The sequence below is a fragment of the Canis lupus genome, chromosome 7 (genome assembly GCF_011100685.1).
Source record: "Canis lupus familiaris isolate Mischka breed German Shepherd chromosome 7, alternate assembly UU_Cfam_GSD_1.0, whole genome shotgun sequence".
NCBI lineage: Eukaryota > Metazoa > Chordata > Mammalia > Carnivora > Canidae > Canis > Canis lupus.
The window spans coordinates 78,250,812-78,277,224 of NC_049228.1; the positions used below are offsets into that span (position 1 = coordinate 78,250,812).

Genomic DNA, 26,413 nt, shown 5'->3' on the forward strand with positions numbered 1-26,413 from the left:
CATTCTTTATGAAAGATTTACCAGGGACTGAAAGTTTGCTTACTCCTAAAATAAACCAAAAATGCTGGAAAACAAGGCAAAAGGAACATAAGGTGAGTCATTACATTTTTAAAAGATGAAACAGATATATTCAATGAATGGTATTATCAAACTTTCACATTTGGCAAAATGAAAACAATTATGAGTTTGTTAGACTGTTAAGGTGATGCTCATGTGACAGAGGCTTGAGTGTCTTGTCTAGACAACAAGAATATATCACCAGTAACCTGACAACTGACTGGATATTTAGCCCAGACTCATCACTTGGTTGGGAAATTAAATGGTAAAGAAGCCAAAGCTTCACTCAGGAAGAACTCTGGTCTCTTTATAATAGAAAATGAGGAAAGCACAACATCCAACACAGAATAACACAGTGATTTTAAAAACCGCATTGAACTGCTGTACTCATTTGAAAATAATTTAATACCATTATTATTAATGGATAACATCATTATCCATAAATACTTTTCTAAGTAACAAAAGGAATACTCTTTTTTTTTTTCTAACTTTCTTTTGTGCTTTCACCTAACCTATTTTGATAGGAAGACTATTTGATAAGTAACTAAAAAAGATCTCAAAAAGCAAGTGACCAGCATTTTGAACCAATTTCAATTTAAATGTCAATTTAAGTTATAAAAAAGTGAGAGTAAACCCTTAAGGAAACATTCATTATCTGAAGCAGAGCTGACCTAAGATAATGCACACAAACCAACATAGTCTATTTAATAAAAATATTTAATGCTGCCAAAAAGTATAAAAATACAGTAGGAATGGCAGTACAATACAAAGTAGTCTCTCCTAATTTATTTCTTTTACATCTTTCTACATTTCATACATGTATTAAAAAACTTAACAATACATCAAATTAGAGGGTTCTGCAGTCTTCTGCTGGTGATGCTCTTCGTTCCCTGGATGTAAAGTTTACTTTGTAAACAGACAAATGTGAGGCAATCTACAGGTTTATCAAGCCTCACTTTAGTTTCCGGAGTGGGCTTCAGGTCTTGCTTTGCACATCAATGGTTCAAAATTTATAGCTGCAGAATATTCTCAAGTCATGAATATTTAGGTGTCTGTCAATCTTGGCCTAAAACATAAAATAAGAAGTCATCTATTCAATTCATATTTACCAAACACACAGACATACACAGATACACACAAACATAAAAGGACTAACAGTGAAATAAAAAGTCAACTAAAAAACATTCCAACATGTCACATTCATCCACACTAAGTGCTTCACTGTTATCCTGGTAAATCTGCTTACATACTCAATTTTCAAACAGAATTGGTGGTGTGAGGTAGACTCATGTTAAAGCACCATAACTTACATGACTTTTTAAAGAATTACTAACTCTGAATTTCTCAGGTCATCCTGTATTACTCAAGAAATGACCTCCATGTGAGATACTGACAGATGGAAAGGTTTTAAAAATGTAGCCACAATAGTTTCACAAGATTTTATGGCATGTGCTAGACTTACCAATACTTTGGAATTCAATGCAAAAGTCTAATCCAATTTGAACCTCCACTGTATCATACTGTTAAAAATATTATGAATGTAATGGCTTAACATAAAATTGGCTTAAATCTTTAAATCAGACTGTTAGCAGCATGCTTCTTTTGGTCCTGAAGGATAATACTGATTATAGCAATACAGAACCAAAGTGACATGATTTAAGTTAAAGTATTAAAAAAAACAGAGACATAAAATAATTGACAGACTTACTGTATTTTAATATTGAAAAGTAAAGATGAAAGAGAACTTAAGCAACAGATGAAATAACTATTTTAAGTGCAGTTTTTGATGGTATTTCACAATATTTGCAAATAACTGAACTTTTGAGGTAAATGGTATTTCTGTTCTTCCCCTGACTTCCCTCACCATAACATCAACAAAAAAAACCCCAAACGTAAATACTTGTCATTGTGTCTCCACATATATAAATAGGAATATAAACAAACCATGCCCACACATACCCCCAAAACAGTCAAAAAACCGTCAAAATACTGCAAACTGGGCTTCTTCCTGACTACTGACTCTTCCTACTAAAGAATAATACCAAGCACCTGGTGGTGTTCTGAAGTCCTTTTCTTTTATTGTCCAACATTGACACAGAAATGTCAAGGTATCAAGAAAACCTTCTAAGGAGATAGATGTCTGCAAGTCACAAAACCTACTACAGGTGCTTACTGCATGGTCCTAATGAACCCTGCACCACATTGGATGGAAGTAAGGAAAGGGACCTCTTACTGACTCTGCTGCAAAATACGTATTTATTTCCCACACATTCAGAAAATCTGCTCATCAAAGTAACTCCATTCAATCAATCAAGGTGAATGAAATAATCGTCTGGTTTAGAGAATATTCTGACGTTTCAGTATTTCTTTGGTTCAGTGGCAGTGCAGACTGTTTTCACAATTTTTTTTTGGAGGTAAAGTTTGACTTGGTTGACTTAAAAAAAAAAAGCACTACTTTGAATTTTAATAAGTTAAAGTAGCAGTCTAATTCTTTCTGTTTAAATATTTGAATATTCCATAAAAAAACAGAGTCCACATGTCATAATGGAAGCAGCATGTGGTTTGGAGTTACTGGAATTCTACAGACGGGGGTGTGAATTTCAGCTCTCATGTAATAGCCGTGCAATCATGGGCAAGTTACTTATTCTCTGACCTGGTTTTCTTACTTCAAAACAGGGTGATGCATCTAGATGAGGTATGAAGCAGATTCAATTTAGATTATGCAGGTCAGCTGACTGGCAGCACTTCAAGTGTCCAACATACACTGTTGTTTTCCCTAGCACGGTGACAGAGATTCACCTATGAAGGATAAACTATTGTTTGTAATAACTAAAAAAAATTAATAGTGTTTTTTAAAATTCACTTTTCTTTGTAAATATTATTCTGAAGGATAAGAAAATAAGGTAAAATCACTGGGAGTATTAACTTTTATAAAACGTATCTATTTGCAAAACTGAAGACAAATGGGCTTTATTTTAGGAAAAAATATGTTCAATTGAATCATTTTTTTGCTGATTTGTTCAATAAGTCAAAAGTAAACTGGGTTCAAAGAAATTAAGTGGAATAATTAGCCATGCTTGCCTCCTTCTTTGGAGAAAGCAGCCTGCACATACTGCCCACTGCCCTTATTCTGGAACTGGGCCAGGCTTACAAACAGAGAATGATCCTCCCAAGCTGGCTCCATATCTGAAGTAACAGAAAGTCAAACTGCATCCAAAGTATTCTTTGCCACCAGATATTCTTTTTTTTTTTTTTTAACTGAAAAGAATCAAAAAACCTTCTGTAAGGTGAGCAAAAGCATTACCTTACAGACAAAACAAACTTATCTAGTTTCCCTCTCCCGAATTCACCAAACTCAAAATAACTTCAATGATTTTATGGTAGTAATTTGAAATACCAACACCTTCTTGTCTATAAAATCTGTCAAATTAGAGCAACAATAAAGAATGGATGTCCTTTCAAAAATGGTCTCCATAAAGAAAAAAAATCCCCATGCAATTCTCCTTATAACTTCCCAAAATACACTATGTAATGAAAAACCAGACAGTACTGGACTCTGTAAGTATATTGTCACTATATCCTACAATTCCTTTATTCTGCTGTACATTATAAATCCAAAATAGAAAGAGTTCAAAAGATTGAACTTTTCCTTCTCCCAGCAGACTTCAGAGATGGTCAGAGCTCTTTAAAACTTTTTCATTGTCAGGGGTTGTTACTGATGAAGACAAAGCCTTTCAAACCAAGTTCAAGCTTCTTGTCTGATACACTGCTTCCACTTAGCAATGCTCTGTGACAGAATAAAGGGCAGTGAGGAAAAAAACTCTCCCCAAAGAAGTTTCCAGAAATCAGTAGCCAAAGGAGATAACCATTTCTCTGAGGAGTGTTGAGGAAAAGCACCTGTGCAGAACTGGGTGTTCTTGGAGAAATCTGAATGTGGTAAATATTCAGAAAATTCCTGTTGCTAAGGAAAAAATGAGATGGCCAAACTCTACCATTCTCCTAGGAGTCTGTTCTTTCAAACACTACCCAAGAAAGTGAGTAACTTAAAATTCCTAAATTAAAAGCTTACATTGTCAGATCTGGATGAACAACAGAATAGCTATATTACGGTGAATACATGAAATATAGCCTAAAGTGTGCAGTATCTGGACTGGGGATTCCTGCCCAGGCAGAGCAGGTTTTGTGCAGCTTAAACAACCCGAGTTTCTTCCCATGAAGGCATGTCATCACTTATACGTAATGTATCCAATGGAACAAGAGAGCTGCAAGTTCTAAAATACTCATTCACTCTCATAGGAGCTGTTGGTGATACTGTCCTATAAATACTGCTTTGAAAATAAGTATAAGAAAACATCAAATCCAAACAAATGAACTAGGGAAAAAGACCTAAGAAACAGGTCAATTTTGGAATAAATCATCCAGGGAAATTAACTCAGGAGAACTTAGTTTTGTCCTGTGGAAGAGTATTACTTTCAAAATTTTATTTGTAAGCTTTTGTGCCTCTATCCTCTAAATAAGGCCAAATTAAAGATTTCTTAAAGTGAGAGAAACTTCATTATCTGCTGACACAGAAATGAGAACACAGAAACACCTTAGTTTCAGACCAGGATCACTGCACCAAGGTCTGACCTCAGCTCCCCGCACTACTGGGATGCAGCAGACTAGAGATTCACACCCTTGCTCCTTCCTTACTCCCTAAGCCCGCAACAAATCCACGTGGACTGACCGCTGGACAAAAAAAAAATCAATCGATGTTTACAGAAGGAGTGATTACTAGACTTCTGCCTAAACACAGAAGACATGGATGATATACCTAATGGCACCAGGCTTATAGTAGATTACATTAAAATAAAACCTCTGTAAGTTTTGTGTCTCAAAGTAAAAATCAAGGCAGACTAGATTTTAAAATCTGTACAATAACCAGGCAGGCACTTTGGGGATGTAGGTACTCGATGAAGTAGAGTATACAAAGGTTAATGACAGTATTTCTAATATAATCAGGTTCTGGCCTGTGTCTATTTACATAGAATCTAGTCAGATGTATTTTTCTAAAAGGGAAATGACTTGCAAAAGCTAAGTCTGTCTTTGAGAATAACCTACTTCTAAAATATACTACATATAGGAGACTTTTCAACAATAGCAGCATAAAAGAATGTGGAACTGTCAAGTCTCAGGCTGATTATGGGTGAATAATAACAACATCTACCTCAAAAGCTTGTTGTAAGGATTAAATGGGATAATCTATTAAAGTGCTTATTAGCACAGTGCCTGGCACATAGTAAATGATCAATAAATGATTACAACCACCATTCTCAATTGACACGGAGAGCAAAGAAGGACTTGCTATAAAAAGTTTCATATCATAAACTACTTTTCAAACCAATACATATTTGTTGATTCATACCATCAATTCTAGTTTATTTGAAACGAAGGGGACAAGCACAAATACACATAAAATTAAGAGTTACAGTTCCTTCTTGTGACATACCTGTTAAGCAGAGCTATTTAAAAAAAAAAAAGTCAATATTTTATTTCCTTTCTCTTTTTGTTCATTTTCTGGTAGAAATATTAATACACAGTATTAATTTGAAGATAGAATAGGAAAAGGACAGAGCATATATTATAAAGTATTCCCTAAACATGAGGAATGATCTTTATATTGTTCTAAAGTTCTTTATACACTTTAAGACACTACATTTTTCTTAATCATCTAAGAATTCAAGAAAAGGTATTATTTTTATTTTATATATGGATAAACTGAAAAATGAAGAATTATATTTTTACATGTTCCATATATGCAAGCATAGATTAAAACTGCTAAGAGGCCAGCATAGAATACCTAGCTAAACCTGGAGACAGATACATAACCAGCTGGTATATCCAGAAAAGATGGCATTAAGTCAGACTGCTGTCAGTTTATCAGTAGAGGCATATGAACACGAATGTACTATATATTAATGCAAATATCCTTTCTTAGAAATAATAAAGCCTCTGGTTTTCTAAAAATCTTTTTTTCTTCCCTGTTCAAAAAATAACACTACCTCATTAAAATCAAACTACACAACTGACTTTAAAAGTCTGTTATATCGAAAAAAAAGTCTGTTATATTTAGAAAATATTAGGAAGACTTAAGGATGCACAAATTTTGTAAAAATGTAGAATCTATTGTGGATTGCTAACTTTGTCCTCTGGCTGCTACCTGAGAAGGCAGGAGCCCTGTGTCTTTCCCACTTAATAAAGGGTCAAGATGATGGCCTCGGGCACTACAGCACATTTTTTAATAATTAATACATGGACCCCAAAAATATTATTACTGGTATAAACTTAACACACTATCCTTCAGGATCTGCTTGAAAGGAGGAAAGATGAATAACCCTTGCAGAAGTTCATCAACAAATGTTTACTTCACTGAGTATCATGTTAAGATATATGACAACAAACACCAGTCAGAGAACAGAAAGAAGACAAACAGCAAAGCTAAAATCCTGAATCCAGTGAAGCACATTTACCCTGCAAAGGGGCAATGTGCGTCATTAACACCCTTTGTTTCCTGTAAGAAGTCTCTGCCTTTTTGTTTAAGGCAAGGCTATCTTCAGTTGGAAATTTAGTATGATTTATCCGTATTTGACTTACAGAGTAATATACTGTATTTTACAAATATAAACCAAGGCAAATTAGAAAAATTAGAAAGGTTTTAAACCAATAATGGCGGGTCCTGGTACCTGAACACAGGTTTAGTGCAAATAGACATTAAAAAAAAAAAAAAAAGTCCCTCTTACCTCCTCTCCATTTAAAGGTTACAGGACACAGTAATACTGAATTAGGACACAGGCACAAGTTATGTAAATCTGATTTAATATGTAGTACCAACTACATCCTGCTTTCAGATTTCAGCATAATTCAACACATTCAAGAAGGCTACTCAAAACAATTCAAAATACCTATCTATACAAATGGTTTTCAAACTGTTTTAAAAATTATAACTGTCCCCTTAAAATAATTACACCTCATACAGAGATTGTATGTAATGTATAAAATAGGAAAAATAGAGATGGTCTGGTTGAAAGTATAGGCTGGTAGCTTGGAATCCTTCCAACCACCTCTCGGAGACCCCTCAGAAATCCAATGAGCATGGCTTGAAAACCACTGAAATAATGTGATTTTACTATATTAGCAATTAAATCTATAACAACTATTTAAAGTTTAAATTAAGTTAAACACTGAATGGAATGTTGGGATCTGAAGAAGGCTAGCACTCAAATGAGCAGTTAAGTTCAATATGCTTTAAAAATATGCTTTAAAACAATATGCTTTAAAAATACCCATTAAGAAGTTAAAGGGACAAGGTCAGGTTTGTACATCATCATACTATTTATTGAATAGAAAGAACTTGAAAAAAATTTTACTTCAAAACTTCAGTCTAGTAAACTGAAATGATGTATAATAAAATGCTGCTCCTTATTTTTATTTTCTAAGTATGATTTACCCTAATTATAAATTAGGGTAATTACATAGACATTTTCATGAAAATTAAACAGTATTCATCACGGGCTTTACAGAAACCAATTTCTTTACAAAGTCTCGACCAAATGTTACCTGACTATGCCAGTAAGGAGTATTCCTTCAAAGAAATTTTTAGGGAAATTTTTGTTTCTTTATTTTTCTTTTTAAAATTGGGAAAACTGTAAAACATAAAAGAAATGCAAATATACAATAAAAACTGCTTAGAGTTAGTTTTAACTGCTCATATCAAATTTCTCTTTAGGAAAATGTATTCAGTACAATTGAATCAACACACAATTTATTTTTTATGTTAACAGATTTTTCAAATTGAGCTTTTAAAAAGTACATTTAACTACAAAAGATTAAATAGATACTTATAAAATATATTTACCCTGAAATGGTTAAGAATATAAAATGTTGATGCCCATGTCAACAGTACATTATACATTACACGCATTATTTAAAGGTCATTTTCTTTCCAGTAATAATGTAGATAAAACCACAATATTTATTGCTTGTATCAAGTGCAGGTTAAAATCCAGAGAGCCTCCATAAACAAATCCTTGTGATAAAGGATTTCTCAATCTGATCAGGAAATATTACACTTAACATGTATGAATACAGTTGCAAAATGTACCAGTTTTCAATAAGTATTCAAGTCTTTATTTCAGATAGCCGTTTACAGTTAGGGGATAGCGCCCTGAGATGTTGGGCTGGGGTCTGAATATATCATTTATCTGGTTGGTGTCTATTCTACTGCACTGTTTCTGGGATGCAAGGAGTCTGCTAAGAGACAAACCCTTGGGACTAACGCAACACTGTCACCTACTAGTGCAGTGGCTTGCTGGGCAGAATTGTTTATTTATAGGACATTCTGCTGAAACAATAGTGTCCAGCCAACAAAAGCGCCCACCAAAATGAATGACACAAACCCCATCTTAGTGAGAATAGGTTGCCAATATAACCACCTTTTCCTTTTTCGTTCAGTCTCATTTAGCCTCTGTTTCATCTGCTGCACCTTCTGAGCTGTGTTAGCTTTTCTGTCCTCTCGAATACGTTTCCGTAGAACGCTAGGAAAAAATAAAAACAAAAGGATGTTCATGGCAGGATTTAATTACTTTAATACAGAGCACCAAAGCCCAAATACCTGCCCCCTAAACCCCGTATTTTTAAACTCATTAAAACACTGGAATAAAAAAAGAGGGAGAGTTTCAATATTCCAAGTGGTCTAGAGATGTATTCTGATATTTCATCAACAATTTCTGGTACAATATTCAACTAATAAATACTTTTTGGAGGACCTGAAAATAAGCATGGTGCTTTCTTCGTTGAAATGGGAGCTGGTGGCTGTCAGCTTTCTTTCTTGCTAACCAGCTGGAAGAAGTGGGGGATAAGAGTCCCTGGCATCTAAGGCCCTTTAATGTTTACACGTGATTTGTCAAAGGTCACTGGTAAAAGCTATCTATTTAATACTTTGTAAAGATTCTATCATGGGATGCCTATTGCTGTTTGTCCACACATATTTCTGGCTTCCATTTTCCTATTCACATCCACAGAACGTTTGTTCCAACGGAAGCTCTCAGGCTCCCAAGACACATGGTCCTAGAACACTGTAAAAAATGGCCAATGACTAACATGTAAATTATTATTTCTTCACTTTAAAAAACTTCCACAAAATCTATCTCTTCTTTTCACTTATTGCCTATAATATAGCAAAAACCTAACCTCTGAATTAAGTATTATCACCAGAGTAATTTTTCTACAGTCTAGCTCTCTGGTTCTGTAGCTTGATTAAAAATCTTGAATGCCTTTTCAGTGTACTACATTAAAAGCCAACTTTTTTCCCCGCCAAAATGCTTAACCTGAATCTAATAATGAGAAACAATCAGAGGAATCCAGATTGTGGACTGTTTTAAAAGGCAACTGGTATAGCAGCTGCAAAAATGTCAAGGTCAAAGCAAGGAAAAAAGAGAAAGTGGTAAACAATTTCAATTTAACAGAGACTAAAGAATCAAACCAACCAAATACAATGCATAATCCTTGACTATATCTTGGATTATTTCTTTAAATAGCTAAAGAAATTTTGGGATCATGAAAATATTCTGAAATTAGATTATGATGATGGTTTCACAACTTCGTAAATACACTAAATCTACTAAAGTATATGCTTTGAATGAGTGAACCTTATTTTTAATTTGTTTTTATCAGTTTGCCAATATATAGTATAACACCCAGTGCTCATTCCATCAAGCGAAATGAGTGAACTTTATATCTCAAAGTTACTTTTTAATAAAGCTATAAGGTAGATTTTTTTAGACAACTAGAGAAACGTGAATAACGACTATATATTAGGTAATTTTATCAATGTTCAAATTCTCTGGACTACTGGAACCCTCAAACACTGCTGGTGGGAATGTACAAGGATGCAGATGCTACATAAAATAGGTAGGTCCTCAAAATGTGAAATCTAAGGTTACCTTATGACCCTGCAACTGCACTCCTAGGTATATTCCCAAGAGAACTGGAAAACACCTGTGCACACAAAAACTAGCCAGTATTCACCGGCCGTGCACAACTTTGTTCCTGCTCAAGTGTTGTTTTTTTTTTTTTTTTTTTTTTTTTGCTGTTCTCCAAATTTGTTCCCTTCTAAACTAGAAATCTTCTCCTCTCTCTAGTCCTCTCATTTCAATTCTGTTCTTGAATTTCTCCCTCCAGAGCCCCTCTATTCTTATCTTAACAGCATTTAACTTACAGTAAATTACTTATGTTGCTAATTTGGGATCCTATTTTACCCCCTAAATATGTTTGCAACTCAGGGACTCTATTTTGCCTGTCTCTGTGTACCCTATGATTTCTAATGTCTTCTTCATTTTACCTATCATATAGCCAGGTATCTTTGGCTGTCTGAACTTTGAATATTTGCTATGATGGCTTGCAAAAATTATTACTCAGAATTCACTCTCTGAATTTAAAATTCACATGTACAAATACACGTGTATATCTATCAGTGAAAAAAAATTAAGTTGTATTTAAGTGAAAGCAAAGCATATATAAAATATGTAAAAGAATACAGAGTCCCATCCAAGGGGCCAGACTTCCATGGGTCCCTGTATTTGTTTCTGTCAGGAGCCTGAGGCCACCAAGCAACCAGGTTCCAATTTAGGTGGATTCTTGAATAGATTATTTCATTTAAAATTTTCATTGTGGGGATCCCTGGGTGGCTCAGCAGTTTAGCGCCTGCCTTTGGCCTGGGGCGTAATCCTGGAGTCCTGGGATTGAGTCCCATGTTGGGCTCCGTGCATGGAGCCTGCTTCTCCCTCTGCCTGTGGCTCTGCCCCTCTCTCTCTCTCTCTCTCTGGGTGTCTCTCATGAATAAATAAATAAAATCTTAAAAAAATTTTTTTTCATTGCAATACAGAGGATAATTACAATTTTTATTCAGTGTTGATATTTACCATATAAACCCAATAGGAGTTCATGGAGTGTCACATGATTATGTAATTAGTGCTTCAAATAAACAGCAGTTTAAGAGGATTTTTAAAAGAGGATTTTTAAAAGAGGATTTTTATGATATTTAGAGAAATTGGTTATGGTTTTGGTTGGGCTGAGAACACAATTTTTCCCATTTAAAATTATTAATGGAATAGAGATTCTTGTTTTTAAAAAATGTACTATACATATGTTTTCAGGAATGGAATGAAAGTACCAAGAGATGGCATCACTTAGTTTAAGTCTGCAATTCCAGAGAAATAAAAACCACTCTCCATTTGTGATACAATAAAATCTTTATACCTAGTTTGGCCTCAGGAAATTATGTCTACATGATAAACTGCCCAAGTCTTCCTACACGGTTATGTAATCAAAACCCACAAATTGGCAGGAAAGGACTCCTGTGGACCCTTGCCTACAGAAGAGCATGTAGAATTCTTCATTGTGGCACACATAGCAGGTTACTGCCCATACAGCTTTCAACAGGCATACTTCACACTATGCAAACACATAGGAGAAGGATCCAAATAACCTGACTTCTCATTTATCTGAATGGTTCTTCACTCAGTGATCTGGGCTTATGGGTTGCACTATAATTGAGAACATTAGCTTTTAAGCTTTGATGCTAAACCTTAACAGCAAGAAATACCCTACCATCACAACAAAGTAACTGTACACCAAGACATATTTATACACATACACAATATTTATGTTAATATGTAGAATTTATATATTATGTATACATAAAAATGTTAAAATACTTAGTTATTATCTATGATACTGATTTATTTTATTCTCTAACTCAAACTCTAATTTCTATTTTATTTTATCCTATTATTTTAAAAATGCTCTTTTTATGGCTCACTAAATTGATTTCAAGACAGTGGAAATGTGACCTTCAATAGGAAAAAACTGCCTTGAAGGATATTTAATCATGAAAATGAAAGAAAATGAAGTATTGTGTTCTACTCTCTTGAAACTGAAATTCTTTCAGTAAGATTTTGATTTTATTAGCCTCCCTAATACAAAACTATAGATTAGTATTAAAGTTTATTAAGACTCAACAATACAATTTTTCACAGCAATCTTTATGCTTTTACTTTTCTACAACCTTGCTCCTTCAACTAGCTTTCTCTACTCAAAGTCCTTACTTTCCTTCTGGGATTCTGTCTCTGCTTTCAAGCATGATGTGGTCTCCTCTCTCCTGTGGGTGGGGGGCAACAAACAGCATATATACACACCACCCCCTCACCCCTAATAAAACCACCTCTTCAATCACTCTGTAATTCCTGAGTGGTTTTCCTGAGCTCGATACTATGGAACTTGGACAATGCATGATGTACCTTGTTGGGGTTTGTGTCCTTAAAAATTAAAACTCGACAACTAAGGACACTGACTCAATCATCAATCCTGTTTTCCATTTAATTTTGCACATGGTACTAGCCAAAACAACATTAGGAACATGAGGATCTTATTACTGAAAAAGATAAGGTAACTTAAAACATTTCTTGATTTAAAACTATTATATTTATGATGAAGGAAGGAATAACATCTTAATGCTTTAGCTTATAGACTAAAACCACTAGAGCCATAAATAAGGAATAATACTGCTAAGTCATAATGAACTCTTCAGTAGAATACTTAACAACACATATATCTGTATTTATTGCAATGTTACCTTTCATAAGATTTCAGGTAATTTTTAAATTGGGGAAATAAGTGAAGCTACTATAATCTACAGGAGACCTCAACAATTTTCATGGTACCTCAACATTGCAATGTAACAAATAGGACTAAAACATAAAATGTGCCACAATAAAAAGCATATTTGACAAAAAGAAGAGAGAAAACATCTCTAAGAGGCACTGAAGAGGGGAAGTGAACACACTCATTCACTCAAACCTTAGGATACCAGCTTCCTAATGGGTGGGAGATTACTAGAGCCTTAGAAATGTAAACATTTTAATTTAAAAACTTAAATCGTTTACACATTCATATGGATTCAAAACTCCTGAAAAGTGTAAAAGGGCATTTTGGGTAATGTTTTTTTAAAGGCTTCTCCCCTTTCAATAATGGAATGAAGTTTAAATATTCATTTAAATATTTTATAATTTCATTAAAGGCACATTATCAATTACATTACAACTACAGTATGAACACTAATACTTGTACCACTTATTTTCCGTATCCTATTATACATTTTAGCATTTAACTGTATTAATTTAAGCACTCAAATTAGAATTGAGTTAAACCACTTTCCAACTGGTTTCTGTCTGTAAGTACTGGCTTCTTTAATAGGGCTGAAAGCTCTTTGAGATCGATGATGTCATCATATACTACTTAAATACCCTTAGGTAATAAATAAATGAATAGCTACATTAATTCAATAAACAAAGGGCCTAGATTAGTTCATATCCACTAACCTTATTGAAAGAAAAATGTTTCATCTTTTCAAGCATGTTATTACCATAAGCTTACCTCTCACTGTTCTCCTCCGTCGTATCCTGTATTTTAGAGGATAGTCCTGTATATCTGTCACCTGTCAGTTTTTCTTCTTCCAGGCCTATCCTATTCCCATTGTATTTTTCAGTCATTATTTTGGTTGGTGAATGATCAAAAGCAGGACATAAGTCTTCCTTAGAAAGTTCTTTCCATCGTTTCTAGGTAGGAAAGAGAAGTGAAAAACCAATACAAACACTAAAATTTTATTTTTCTTTAAATAAAAGGATGTATCAATTGAGATGTTACCTATTTTAAGCTTTATTATTAAAAAATAATAAAGCATTTAATATTTATGTACATGGCTATATGCAGTTGAATATAATAGTCTTAATGAAAGTAAGTAGACTTTAACCTATTTGAGACAAACTATACTAGGACCTCATCAAAATATTCATGATAAGTGAGATTTTAGCTAGAGCCAGATTCTGCTGGATTCCTAATCCACAGGTATGTTAACACTGGAAACAGTGACTAAGATGGCACTTGAATGTGATCTGGCATCTCCTTATTCCCTGCCAGTAGAATAACAGTGAGGAACAGTAAGAGAAACAACAGTAAGATTTCCAGGCAGTTCTCTCTGATGCCAGAGGACCTTAATTTTGTTCTTTCCTATCAGGTATGCTAGCAGCTCCAGGTAGCCCACCACCAGGTGGGAAAAACTCCGCTTGCATGTCTAGACTTCAAGAGGTGGGGTTCAGCCCAAGATGAAGAGAAATTCCATTTCCTTCATCTATTAAACAGGCCGTCATCACTTACCTTGGAAGCCTGCAGTGATTAATGACATAACATGCCTAGCGCCATGTCTAGCAAATGTTAGATTCCTTTGCTCTCACTGCCACCATCCCTAGGAAGAGTGGAAGTGGTGCAAAGTATATCTCAGCCCCTGGAAGATGAGGGGCAGTGACAAAGTGCTAGCCAGAGTGGGAGATGGCAGGTATAACTTCACCATGGGGGGACCTCTGGTTCCTCAAGTCCTTCAAGGGCTGGGAATACAACCACCCAACTCCCTGCCAATAGTAAGAGTAGGAAAGATGGCAGTGAGAGCCAATGGTTTGATTATCTAGGACTCTGACACTGGTGCAAAATGATCTGGTATGGACAGGGGTGGCCCTCTTTGAAGATCTTATCACAGAAGCAAGGAGTCTAGAATCTTATGAATAAAAGACTCTATAAACTTATTGCCTGAAGACTTTAATTATTTCGAACACAGATGGAACATTGCAATTTATACTTGTTTGGAACTTAAACACTCTTTCCCTGGAGTTGCTTTGGTACAAAATGGCATTGTTAAAAACAGCACTTGTATATTTAGATTGTAGGGGAAAAAAAGTCTTTGGAAAAATTCATTGATAACACTGATAAGTTAGTTCCTATCTTATTTCATTATCCTACAACAAAGAAATTTTAAAAAGAAAAAGGCATTTACCACACTCCACCTTTCCCATATATAGCTATTTTATTAAGATGCATAGTTAACATATCTCTTTTATAGTAGCTGATTTACAAAAAGAGAATGTAAAATTCTGTAATTTGCTACATTTGGAGGATAGTGAGTAGGTCAGTTTGGTAGAAGATGAAGAACGTGTAGAGCTTTGGTAGAAATGAAGAACATGTAGAGCTTGACTCTGAGAGATGAGGCCAGAAAGGAAGTAGACCTCAAGGAAAAGAATGGCTCTGAACTTAGTTTAAGAAACAATGGGATGGAACCCACCTCTCCTGAGCAAGGACCTAAGAGGATGCAAACCATATCCAGAAAGAATATGTTACCAATACCTGAGAGACTGCTATAATGGAACTAAGAGTAGGTATTTTCACTTTAGATGATTATGTCAGTTTTCTTTCTTCTCGTTTTACATTTTTGTTACTCAGTCTAGATTTGTATATTGAAGATGCACATGCAGAAATTTCTCAAACATTTACTATACCCACACTGACCTAATGCTTCAACTGCACCAGCTCTTAATCCTCAGAAGAATCTCAGGAGGTAGGTGCTAGTACTCTTATTATTATCATCCCCTTTCTACAGATGAGATGGGTTAACAGCATAGAAGTAACTTGCCCATGCCACGCAGCTAATTAACAAATGGGCCAAAACTTTAATGCTATAATTCTTCATGATTATCTGTATCTCTGAAAATTTCATCAATTTCATATACCAGATAAAGATCCTCCCCCCAAAAAAATGCAAACTGCCTCCAAAATTTAGGCTGTTTAATTTTTTAAAATTTCGATTCTTCACTGGGACCTAGTTATAACAACCTGGCCTTAGAGTTGGACAAAACTCAACAATGTCAATAAACAAGACAATGACAAAAGTCAAGTTTCACTGGACTACTTCCCAGAATATGCAACAAATTCAGAATCTGTCAACAAGAAAAGGACTTAGCACAAGGGAAGGGGATAGAGAATAGGAGATATTTAATGGTGGTGAATTAAAAAAAAAAAAAAAAAGCACTGTCATTTTGCCACATCTCTGGCCAGCAAACTCACTCAACTTTGCCTTCTCTGTAACCTACAAAGCAGCAAGCTGACAATCCAGAGTCACCTGTCTTGGCTTGTCACTGCTGACTTGGGAAGTCAAGGAATCAATATTGCACTCAGCTACAACTTCATTCAAGCTCTCATCTTGAGGCCTGGAGTACGGCTTTCTGGACTGAGAGTTTCTTATCTTCCTAAACCTATACTCATGTTGAACCACACTCCCACATGTCACATGCTGCTATGAACAATGCTCTCTGCATACCACCTGCAACCCCACTCATTTCTCACTGAAGAAAGTCCTTCAAAGAAGCAGTTAAAGTCCTGTCATTAAACTTGAAACACACTGTAATTACTTTATTAGTTGTTTCAAATTACCAGTTAGAGGTCTTACAACATCAACTCTGAATTATCAATCTAGATATGTTACTCTGTGAGGTTGTCTGTCATATGGATACTGGGAGTGTGCTAATAAGTGATAATACTAGTAATTACAAGGTCTTTTTATGCCCAACCTTGTGCCAAGAAAAATGTAAGGTAAATGATATATTTCTAGAGACGACAAGAAATTACCTCTATTTATCTAGGTAAAGATCATTAGAAATTTCCAAAAGTAAATACATGCGTGTGATTTTAAACACATGTATTTACTAATTTCAGAAACATCACTTTAGATGTGAATATTAACAGCTCTCTTTTATCTCAACAGGTTCTAGAACACTTTATGTCTACATATGCCAGAAATCTTCACAGAAAAATTAACATAAAACCGTATCCAATGAAAATACCACTCACATAATATAAATCTAAATTAAGGCTGATGGTGAAGATAGATGCCCCTTTAGTTTTTCCCTTTAGGAAAAAGTACAAGAAACAAAGAAATATGGCTCAGGTGCTGTTGAACAGACAGTTTTCTGAAGATACAGAGGTTCAGGAAACATCACCCTCCCACACTCCTGGCCACAGGGCTCACACCAGAAAGAAGCTCCTTTCTTTCTTCTTACAAATATTAACTTTTCCCAAAATTCAGAGGTAAAGAGGAAGAGGTAGACATATGGAGAGAAAGAAGAGTCTTTTTATAAATTGGCTATCCTATCTTTACATGTCAAAGAAACATTTTTATAGGTCACAGTTATATTCATGCAATTTAAGGTTTCTACATTAACTTTAGACCTTATGATTTAGAATTTCAGAGAACTTTACTTCTCTTAGACTTTTATTCTAAGCTAAGGTTCTAGAACAGTACTGCCCAATGAAATATAATGGTAGCCACACATACAATTTTCAAATGTCTAGTAGTTGTGTTTTTTTAAAAAAAAGATGAATTGTAACAATGTTTTATTTAATTCAATATAAAAATATTCATTTGAACATACAATATTTTAAAAATTGAGATATTTTATACTACTTCTCCCTATATTTAATCTTCAAAATCTGGTGTATGTTTTATACTTTAAGCAGATCTCGATTCAGATTTGCCATATTTCACGTACTCAATAACACATGTGGCTAATGGCTATAGTATTGGATAGCAAAGTTCCAGGCAGAGAAAAAGATCTATGTAAAATAAACAAATCCATATACATTTACTCATTAATATACATATACTCATTAAATTATCCTTATAATAAAAAATATTACAGCCACACATAAATTACAGGAGGCTTAAGACTATTTCTGTGGAAATCGACCCCTCCAAATGGGTAACAGATTTTTCTGATCCTGAGTACTGAAAAATAGAGACCTTTCCAACGTCCTACCTGATGAAAGGGCAGAGAATGCCTTGGGTTTTACAAGGAGTGCTGGATAAAGCTACAAAGAGACTCTGATGGCTATAACTGTACCAGATACATTGAAACAGAAAGAACTTTCCCAAGCCACAAACTACACCATCATAATAATAAAGACCGCCATAAAACTCATCTCTGTAGATCCTCAAAGTGAGTAAGTATATATTCTGAAACTAAGGAAACTTGAAAAAATTTTAAAGTGGCAGAAGGAATACTATCCAAAGGACAGTATACTTTCCCTACAATTTGTCTGTAAGAACATCCAGGAAATAAGCAACAAAAAACCAAGGAACCTACAAATGTGTGAAAAAGGTTTGGTGTACCCATTTAACTCTTTTTCAACTTGATTTAAACTGGAGAGAAGTTCACAGAGATTAGAGAGAGAGAGAGAGAGAGATTGTCCTAAACTTATACATTTGAGATAACTTTTACTTCTGAATCACATTATTCACTGCCAAGCAAACCCAGGGTTCCCAAGGTCTAACTTCTGAAGAAGGATCTCATGTTTTGTGGGCCTAATCTACATGCTGAGTATTTTATGGACTGATGAAATATTTTTCTTCATTAAAGATTATTCTTACTGCTATTTAAAGATATGAAAAAAACCCTTTTAAATGAAACTTTTTAAATTTCAGTTCTAGCTAGTCAACATACAGTGTTATGTTAGTTTCAGGGGTACAATAATTCAGCTCTTCCATACATCATCCAGGGCTCATCACAAGTGCCCATCACCTATTTAAACCATCCCCCCACCCACTTCCTCTCTGGTAACCATCACATTGTTCTCTATAGTTAAGAGTCCATTTCTTGGTTTGCCTCTCTCTTATTTTTTTCCCCTTTGCTTATTTGTTTTGTTTCTTAAATTCCATATGTGAGTGAAATCATATGGTATTTGTCTTTCAGACTGACTTACTTCGCTTCGCATTATACTTTCTAGCTCCATTCATGTCGTTGCAAATGGCAAGATTTTAACAAAACTTTAAAGCTTTACTGATAATAGTTTGTCTTGAATAGTTACAATACTAATGATCAGAACAAAAGTTATCTGAGAAACAGAACTGCTTAAGACTATTTTCATGTCTTTGAAATCTACACATTTAACTTATATTTAATTCCATTATCATTATCATAAAATGGTTTGAGTTAAAGAAGGCTTATTTAGAATACTATTTCACCTAGTAATTATAGAAATTAAAGAGGCAGTTATATGTGTTCATAAGAGAAATACAGACATTAGATCTACTATGAGCAATACTATGTGACCAGATCAGACAAGAAATGGGGGTCTGTTACTTCTGTTTCTATTCTGTATCTTATATTAGTACATAACACAGATTTCTGATCATCAGTCTTTGAACTTAGTTTTTGCAAATGTGGAATAAAAATATCTTCAAAAGAGTATAGCCACCAACCACAGACAGAGAACTTTCTCTTTCTCTGGAATTTCATTATGTTGGCTGTAAGTACTGGAGTTGCTCACTGTTAAAAGAATTAATAAGAATCTATTACATTACATAAACTGAGTATTCTATAATTTTATGTAGAATTCCTTTTTAATGTGCCAAAATTACCAAAATGATCTGGTTTATTTTAATGATTAAATGCTTAAACCCTCCTTACATGAAAATTTCACTTTCTTTAATGAAATCTTGTTCCCACTAGGGCTTTTGAGTAAAAGGCATCTAAGATTTACCATGATGCTGAAACACACATGAGGAAGTGAGCTTAAACTTTGCAATTTTAAGATGGCCAGCTGGGTTTTTCACATTAATTTAAATTTGCTTTTTTGAACAAAGGGAGAAAACAAGTGCTTAAATGGAGTGCAGTTATTTGATGCTAATCCTATATAATACACAGGTATTATTTATTTCCCTAAAAAAGTTTACCTGTATATTTGAATCTCCCTTTATAAATTTTGCTCCTTCTATTATAGTCATATATGAAAATCTGAGTTGATCTGGTGTCTGAATAAGTCCCATTCGATATTTTCTCATATTCAGTAATAGTTGTTTAATGTTAATATCATCTCCTTTTTCCATCTGTAAGAAAGGTAAAAATTATTCAAGCCTTTTGTTGTAGAGTCCAAGAAAGAGAAACAATACAGAACAGCTAGCTGCAAAGCATTTTGCAATGTGCAATTTGCCCCTCCCCAAGAACATGAAGTTACCACAGTAGCTGTAACTCTTTCTGTACAAAACAGCTACCTCAATCCACCAACTTCCCCACACCTCAACTGTCTGAGCAGTATATGGAGGCCTTTAGCTGATATACAACTGATTCCAAACCAATCATGGTAATCTTATTTACTTTGGCCAGTGTTTGTCTTAAGGAAGGATTTATGACCCGTTCTAGCTTAATGTAAAGATAAATCCATGGAAATTAGTGTGTTTTTTTTTTTCTTTTTTTTAAGTCTTGGCAGAAGTCAAACCTTTTTGCCCAGTGCCCTTTCTGCCTTCACGTCTGTGTCCAGCAGCCATCTAAAGATGGTGGACAAGATAGTAAGATCCCAGATCCACAATGATACCGTTAAGTCACTGCATCAGCCCTAGACTATCAATCTGGTATTATAACTAACATAACCCTCAACCCAACTGAAAAAGAAAAAAGTGGAAGTTATGTCTGGCAGGAAAGAGGCACAAATACACAATTCAGTTTTTAATAGTCATTCACCATTAAGTGAACAGAGTTTTCTTTAAATGTGTTGAAGTTCACTTTAATGTAACTATCAGTTTTAAGATTTTATTTATTTACTTAAGAGAGAATGTGAAGGGTGGGGGGTGCGGAGGGAGTGGGAGAGAACCTCAAGCAGTCTCCCCACTGAACACAGAGCCCAACCTGGGTCTTGAACTTACGATCCCAAGATCATGACCTGAGCCAAAACCAAGAGTCAGACACCTACCTGACTGAAACACCCAGGTGCTCCAACCCAGTTTTCTTTTAAACATCTTTTAAAAAAAAATTATATTATTTTTAAATTAAATATGCTCTACGCCTGACATGGGGTTTCAACTCATGACTCCAGGATCAAGAGTTGCACATTCTACCAACTAAGCCATCCAGGTGCCCCGTAACAATACAGGTTTTGATTTAATTATATTACATATAGGCAGAGTTGTAAAGTAATACATTCTGTAAAGAATACAGTATGGTATGTAATCATACAATACAGTTGTAAAGTAATACAATACAGTTGTAAAGGAATACAGACTCAACCATTTCTATATTCTAGAGATGCCCTAAATCCCAAGTAAGGAAAAATGGACCTTTTCTTCTAAAAGAAAAGGCACAGGCCTGTATCAAGGTGGAGCTGGGAATGGGTTGGTGGAGAAAGAATCCGGCCATCAGGGGCACAGATTGGAATCTCAAGGAAATAGCAATACTAAGATTTTTTGAGTGCTTAGAAAACACTAGGGTCTCTTCTTAGTGTTCTAATGTACTAATTCAGTTAATTCTCACAACGACCCTATGGGGAAAATAAAATAGTATCATTATCCTTAGCTTGTAAATAAGGGAACTAAGGGCAAGAGAAATAAAGTGCTTGAGCTGGAAGGAATTCAATATTACATATCAATTTATATTTGAAAAACAAGGAAGAAGGGAAATCTATTATTCTTTAATATAAAGCTACCAGGAGAAAAAGCTTTCTCAGAGATCTCTAAGAATCCTCTCAGACAGAGCCCCACCACTTCACAAATAAGAGGCAGTTATAAAGGGTATATAAATAAATTTTGTTTAGGTTTTCTAAAGAAGGCAGAAGTTTAAAAATCACAGTTCTGGGATACTGACATTAGAGCTACTTCTGCTGATAAAAAATAAAATAAAAAATTAAACAAGACTAAAATTAGATCATAAGAAGCACTTACCAGAACAAGACAGGTATCTACTAGAGAAAAGGTGCCTGACCGCCCAATGCCTGCACTACAGTGGATCACTGCAGGCCCATGCTCAGGATTCAAGGAACCAGACTCTCTCACTTTAAATAAGAAATTGAGAAATGAAGCTGGTGATTCAGGGACTCCAAAATCTGGCCAGGTAGTATAATGAAAGTGAGATATTGTTCTGGTTTCACCACTCTAAAAAGTGAAAATCAAGGGAAAAGTTAGTTTCTAATTTTTCTTAAAAAACAAAACAAAACAAAAAAACCTACCTCAGAGAGAATGTGTTTTGTGTAATACTTTTAATCCTTATGGACTTTGTACCATAAAGTTTGTTTTGATAATCACTTACACAAGTTTGGAGTTCTTCAGAAGAATTTGGAATTTATTTATAATAGCTAACATTTCTAAAACATTATTTTGCAGGCATGTTCTAAGCTTATGTATTAACTCAATCCATACAACAAATCCTAATAAAACTCATTCTCCAGATGAGATAACTCATTAACGTCAATGGTCAAATAATTTACCCAAGGTGACACATTTAAGAAAAAGGCAAAGCCAGAATTTGAAGCAGCAGTCTGGGTTCTTAGCCACTGACCTATATACCATATACATTGCCAATATTTTAATTCATACATCATGATGAGTGTTCCTGTTTTCCCACTTCTATTTTTAAAAAATCATACCAGTATAATTTTACATTCTTCAATGGCTTCCTTTTTTAAGAATGCCCAACATTTTTAGATATAATTTTTCTCATTATATGAGTTATCTTGTAGATTTTGCTACATAGGCTCAGAAGAGCAACTCAAGAATTAATTTTAAAAAAATCTATATTTTTTATTGAAACTGTTCTTCTAATTGCTGCTTTTCCCCTGGTAATAATTTCCAATCCTAAAACTGTTTATAGGACTTTGCTGATGTGCTAAAATGGTTTACCAATATGCTAAATGCTTCCTGTCTCTTAAAGCCTGCCTGGCATTCGCTATCACTTCCTGGATATTCCTGATGAGCTTTATTTCTGACTAACTCATTATGAAAATGTTCCTAAGCTTTTGCCAGCTGCCTTTTGCCCCAAGAAGCACTTCGGTGCCTTCTAGTCTTCATTTCTGTAAACCAAAGCAGTAATCCTCTAACATATCTCTGCATAATTTCTCAGTTTCATTGTAGGATGTTTTGGAGGGAGAAGCCATACAAGCAACATCAGAAAACAAAACAAAACATGATATCTGTAGTGGTTAACAGATAAAGATTATTATTACGGCATCCTGCTTTCAGTACAAGTTTTCAAAATTAAAGTTAACTTTCATTTTTTACGAAGTAAATCCCCCCCCTTTTTTTAGTAAAAATTAAGACTCCTAAGCCCCAGACTTGGTTATATGAGGTATAACACTGATAAAATAGAGTGCAGAAATTATTTTAAAAATTTCAAATTATATACTTTTAGTGAGTAATTTTTCTTAACATTCAGCTTTCATAATTCCAAATACACTCTGATCCATAGGTTCTCAATATAATGAAGGTACTAGAAGATAGAAATTTATTACTAGGGTCATTGGGATTACTAAATATCAAAACATTTCCTTTTAAAATTACAGCTTATTATATGTAAAAAAGGTGGGGAATTAAATTTACTGTATTAAAAAAGGTATTTAGGGGATCCCTGGGTGGCTCAGCGGTCTCGCGCCTGTCTTTGGCTCAGGGCGCGATCCTGGAGTCCCGGGATCGGGTCCCGCGTCGGGCTCCCGGCATGGAGCCTGCTTCAATCTCTGCCTGTGTCTCTGCCTCTCTCTCTCTATGTCTATCATAAATAAATAAAAATAAATCTTAAAAATAAAATAAAAAAATAAAAAAGGTATTTAAAATATTCTAAATTATGAAGGCTACCCATAAATAGACAGATAACACAGTAACAGCAGAGAAACGGGCTACAGTGGTCGTTCCTTACGTAGCCCAGGGGCACGGAGAACTCAATCATATCTTCCTTTAAATAGGGTCTAAGACTCCAGTGGGAGTATTTATCCTCATTTCCCTCCTGACAATGGCTGTGCTGTGGTCATCTGCCACCATGAAGCACTGACCTCCCACAGCAGGGCTAGACTTCATCATGAATAAAACCAGATCCCATGTGGAGCTCCCAGGTCTGGGGGGTGGGGGTGGGGTTTAGGGAAGGGGGATAGAACCCTGCTCACCTGTGAGCTGTGCTCTACAGGGTATGGCCCAGTCTTCCCATATGGTTGTATACTCACTTATGCTCACTTACTGCATCACCTCCTGGCTTAAAACCTAGAGTTAACCCACAATCCTGAACAACTTGCCTTTTTTTTTTTTTTTTTTTGCGCTTGTATGATTCTGGTTCAAGACTAGCAGTCTCTTGATTTTTTTCAAATTCAGGTCACGCTGTCTGGGATACTCAAAGCCAATTCCCAGAAATGTTCACAACTGTTTCTATAATGCAGTCTTCCCCACTAATAGATTTTTGAGAATCAGTGTTTTTCTTTCCCTATCAGGACCAGATTAAAGACCAGATTAAAGAACTTCTTAAGAAATTAATTTTTATTAATGTGTCCCTATAGAAACAAGATTCAAAATCATGGCCCACAAAAGTCATACAATTGCCAACGGACCACTTCTTCATGAAGCAATAAGATCCATATGTTTTACTACTAAGATAGAAAAGAAATGTTCATATGCTTGATTGGACCTCTTCTCCCTCTTTTTCCTGCTGGAAAAAAAGGGAGGAGGGGAAGGACTGCCAAAGGCTAGAGGGCTAAAACAAAATTCATCTTTATTCCAAACAAGCTATATATGTAGACCTTACAATTTTTGACAAATTCCTTATTTCAAAACTGGTAGAAGCCCCCTTTCTTTTTCCCAGGTCATCAAGTCACATCAATCCTCCTGTGATGCCCAGTTAGCCTCTTCCATCCCCTTCTACTGCAGCACCTGGTTGCATCCACAATTACATGGCCATCTGGATGCATCCCCATCTCCATCTGCATGTGTTTGCCAAATCTTCTTTGTAAAACACTGCATTATGCATACCACACACTGCACAAAATGTCAGTGGTTCGTTGTTCTTTTTAAGGCAAAATCTTATCTACTTTTCTTGAAGGAGAATTCTATCCTTGAGTAAGGATATCTAATTCATTGTATACGGAGGCCAGGAAGACAATCTAGGAACTCAGTAGGTACAATAAGACAACGGCCAATAGCCAGGTTTATGGCAATTTAAGTGTATGCCATCTAAAGCCATTCACATTCAAGTTAACTATTATTTTATATAGATAGACAAGATAATAAGTTTTCTAATTAATAGAAAAAAAATCTGTGCAGCTCTTTGGTCCTGGGCCCAATTATTAACACACTTTGGACATTTACAGAAGTACTAAGATTATGTTTCCAAAAGACTGTCATAAGCCCATTTTGGTCATCTGTAAATGGTTAAAAGTAGTACTTACCTTATAAGGCTATTGTGAGGGATAAATGAAAGACTGAATGTAAAGTACCTAATCTAGGCCTGCATATGGTAAAGGCTTAACAGATAACTTTCTGAAACAACCATACTAATTGTCTCTATTGTAGCCCCTAGTAAGCTCCAATCAACTGTAAACCTCTCCACATTTTCGATTGCCTCGCTTAACATTTCCTATACATCAAGGAGTAGCAAAGTTTGTGAACCCTAGCTCCTAAATACAGATTTATTTTTTTTTAATTTTTTTTTTAAAATTTTTATTTATTTATGATAGTCACAGAGAGAGAGAGAGAGAGAGGCAGAGACATAGGCAGAGGGAGAAGCAGGCTCCAAGCACCGGGAGCCCGATGTGGGATTCGATCCCGGGTCTCCAGGATCACGCCCTGGGCCAAAGGCAGGCGCCAAACCGCTGCGCCACCCAGGGATCCCCTAAATACAGATTTATATCAGATCTGTAGCTCACTGTAAGTGCCTTAGTTCAATCTCTCATCAACTTCTGCCAGGATCATTATATGGTCTGTATTAAATATTTAGTTACTGTAATTTCATTTTGAAAGGTGAACAGAACTCACCATCAGGAGGATGGGGGAGTGACAGAAGCAGGTAGGCATGGGGGTTGCATTCTAAGCAGAGAGAAAAGCAATACACAGAGATGTGGGCCCCCAAGGAACAAGCTATTTGAGAAGTGTAGGACTGTTAGCAAGAAGAAACCCTGAGTGCCTGTGGAGATAAACAAGGAGGAAGGACCAGTCTGGGCTGATCCTGGATTTCTTCTGCACTGGCCATGGGAGGATTTTTTTAGAGCAAGGTAGAAGGGTCATGCCTATGTTTTAGAATAACCACTCACTTGGTGCAATGGTGGAGGGAAACACAAAGGCAACAGGTAAGGGCTCTACCCACGGGGAGCTGAAAACCTTGTTATAGAGTCAAAGTACATACATATACAAGTACTGAACAAGCCAGAAAAATGGTAAAATTTTAAATTACAGAGAGAAGTATAAGATCATAGCTATTAAGAATGAGTGAGTCATAGATGAATTAAGAAAGATCTAAGTAAGAAACGGGCCACAAGGTGGTCCTGAAGGATGTTCAGGATATAAATAGGCAGAGAGGAGAAGAGGACATTCCAGGTGGAATTAACTGTTTAAACTATTTTGTATCAAATCCCAGATGAGCATGATAATAATTAGGCACTCATCCGGTTTCCGGCAAATCCACAGGGACAGAGAAATAGAAGGCAG

The 26,413-nt window shown here is 35.3% G+C and overlaps 1 protein-coding gene across 3 annotated transcripts in view; it reads right to left on the bottom strand.

Moving 5' to 3' along the window:
• Nucleotides 1-756: 756 nt before the first annotated feature.
• Nucleotides 757-26,413, bottom strand: part of PTPN2 (protein tyrosine phosphatase non-receptor type 2) — a 93,896-nt gene continuing 68,239 nt past the window's right edge. Inside the window, exons 6-11 of one of the 3 annotated variants that reach the window (XM_038543927.1) lie at nt 21,683-21,892; nt 19,706-19,858; nt 13,528-13,709; nt 8,529-8,630; nt 7,654-7,739; nt 757-1,123 (exon numbers count right to left, since the gene is read on the bottom strand). In XM_038543927.1, coding sequence (XP_038399855.1) covers nt 7,658-7,739; nt 8,529-8,630; nt 13,528-13,709; nt 19,706-19,858; nt 21,683-21,892 — 729 coding nt within the window. In that variant the 3' untranslated portion in view covers nt 757-1,123; nt 7,654-7,657. Of the gene's footprint in view, nt 1,124-7,653; nt 7,740-7,841; nt 8,631-13,527; nt 13,710-19,705; nt 19,859-21,682; nt 21,893-26,413 lie in introns of those variants that run through there. The other 2 variants (XM_038543928.1, XM_038543926.1) reach the window with 2 other exon arrangements.